At 46.8% G+C, this 1140-nt stretch overlaps 1 protein-coding gene across 1 annotated transcript in view; it reads left to right on the top strand.

Annotated features, from left to right (window-relative positions):
• Window positions 1-916: 916 nt before the first annotated feature.
• The window catches only part of LOC104472215 (glycogen phosphorylase, liver form-like), a gene marked incomplete at its 5' end in the record, with an annotated part of 7338 nt that continues 7114 nt past the window's right edge, over window positions 917-1140 (top strand). The window contains one exon of the mRNA XM_010087795.1: window positions 917-1033. Within this exon, the coding sequence (XP_010086097.1) occupies window positions 917-1033 (117 nt within the window). The remainder of the gene's footprint in view (window positions 1034-1140) is intronic.

Below are 1140 nucleotides of genomic sequence, written 5' to 3'. Positions count from 1 at the left end.
GGGGCAAATTAAGGTGAAATGACACCAAATAATCACATACTGGCTTAGAACTTCAGTGTGTATGATAATCTTTTAGGGAAAAAGGGAAATGTTGGATGTAAAATGTAAAATGTAGCTGGATTATAAAAAAGATAAATGACCTGGTAAAGACAACGATCAGTTATTAACAATAGCTGTTATTATTAACGATCGCTGTTAAGTGATAGCTATTAACAATGTGATGATCACTTATTATCACTAAAAAGAAAAAAAATTTGGAATTACTTATCCATACTGAAAAGAGAAAAAGGAACTTGTTATAGAGTTACCCTTATGAGCCAAGAAAAATAAAGACAGGAAGAGGTCAAGAGATGCTCGAAGAGAAAGGAAAAAAGGAGAAGAGAGAAAAAAAAATGTAATTGGGAAGAATTTTCACCACCCAAGGTCCAACGATGACCGTCAACGTCTTGGGGTGAGGGATGATTGGATGGCGGATGCGCAACCTTCCCTTTGTAGGCAGAATTTCTCAGGTCTCTGCCCAACTTTCTTCAATTAGCGTAGGAGATGTCTCCTTAATTAGCATAGGATGCAAAGAGGGGTGACTCCTTAATTAGCTTGGGAATTCTGGCTAAACTTGCTGGCACCCTAGAAGTAAGGGGGAGCAAGGGAGAAGAACAAGATTTTGCTCCTTTTGAATTCCTCACTTCTTATCAGCAAGGAATATCATTGCAGCCTTTCACCACCGAAATATTTGAGACAAACCCTCTGTCTACAAGACCTTCAGCAGCCTTTGTATTTGTTGGTTTTTTAAATTATTATTTTTATGTTTAGTCCCTTACAGCGGTGGGTGCAGGGCAGCACCCAGCGGTGCCTCCCCTCCGTGGGGCTGGGTGCTCTGGGGGTCCCCAGCCTGTTGCTTTCTCCCTCTCATCCATAGCTCGGGCTGGACATGGAGGAGCTGGAGGAGATCGAGGAGGATGCCGGGCTGGGCAACGGCGGGCTCGGCAGGCTGGCTGGTGAGCGAACCCCAAAAAATGGTCTTGTTGCCGGGATGGTGGGGCACAGCCCGGGGGAGGGTATCGCTCCAGCCTTTCCCCGCCCAGGGCGAGAGGCGCCGGGTGGCCGGCAAGCGGGCAGCGGTGGCTGCTGGCCCTGGTGGGG

This window comes from Pterocles gutturalis, unplaced genomic scaffold, assembly GCF_000699245.1.
Source record: "Pterocles gutturalis isolate BGI_N339 unplaced genomic scaffold, ASM69924v1 scaffold31251, whole genome shotgun sequence".
NCBI classification, from domain to species: domain Eukaryota; kingdom Metazoa; phylum Chordata; class Aves; order Pterocliformes; family Pteroclidae; genus Pterocles; species Pterocles gutturalis.
The sequence above is the reverse complement of the archived record's forward strand: the minus strand, read 5'-3'. Positions and strand labels throughout refer to the sequence as shown.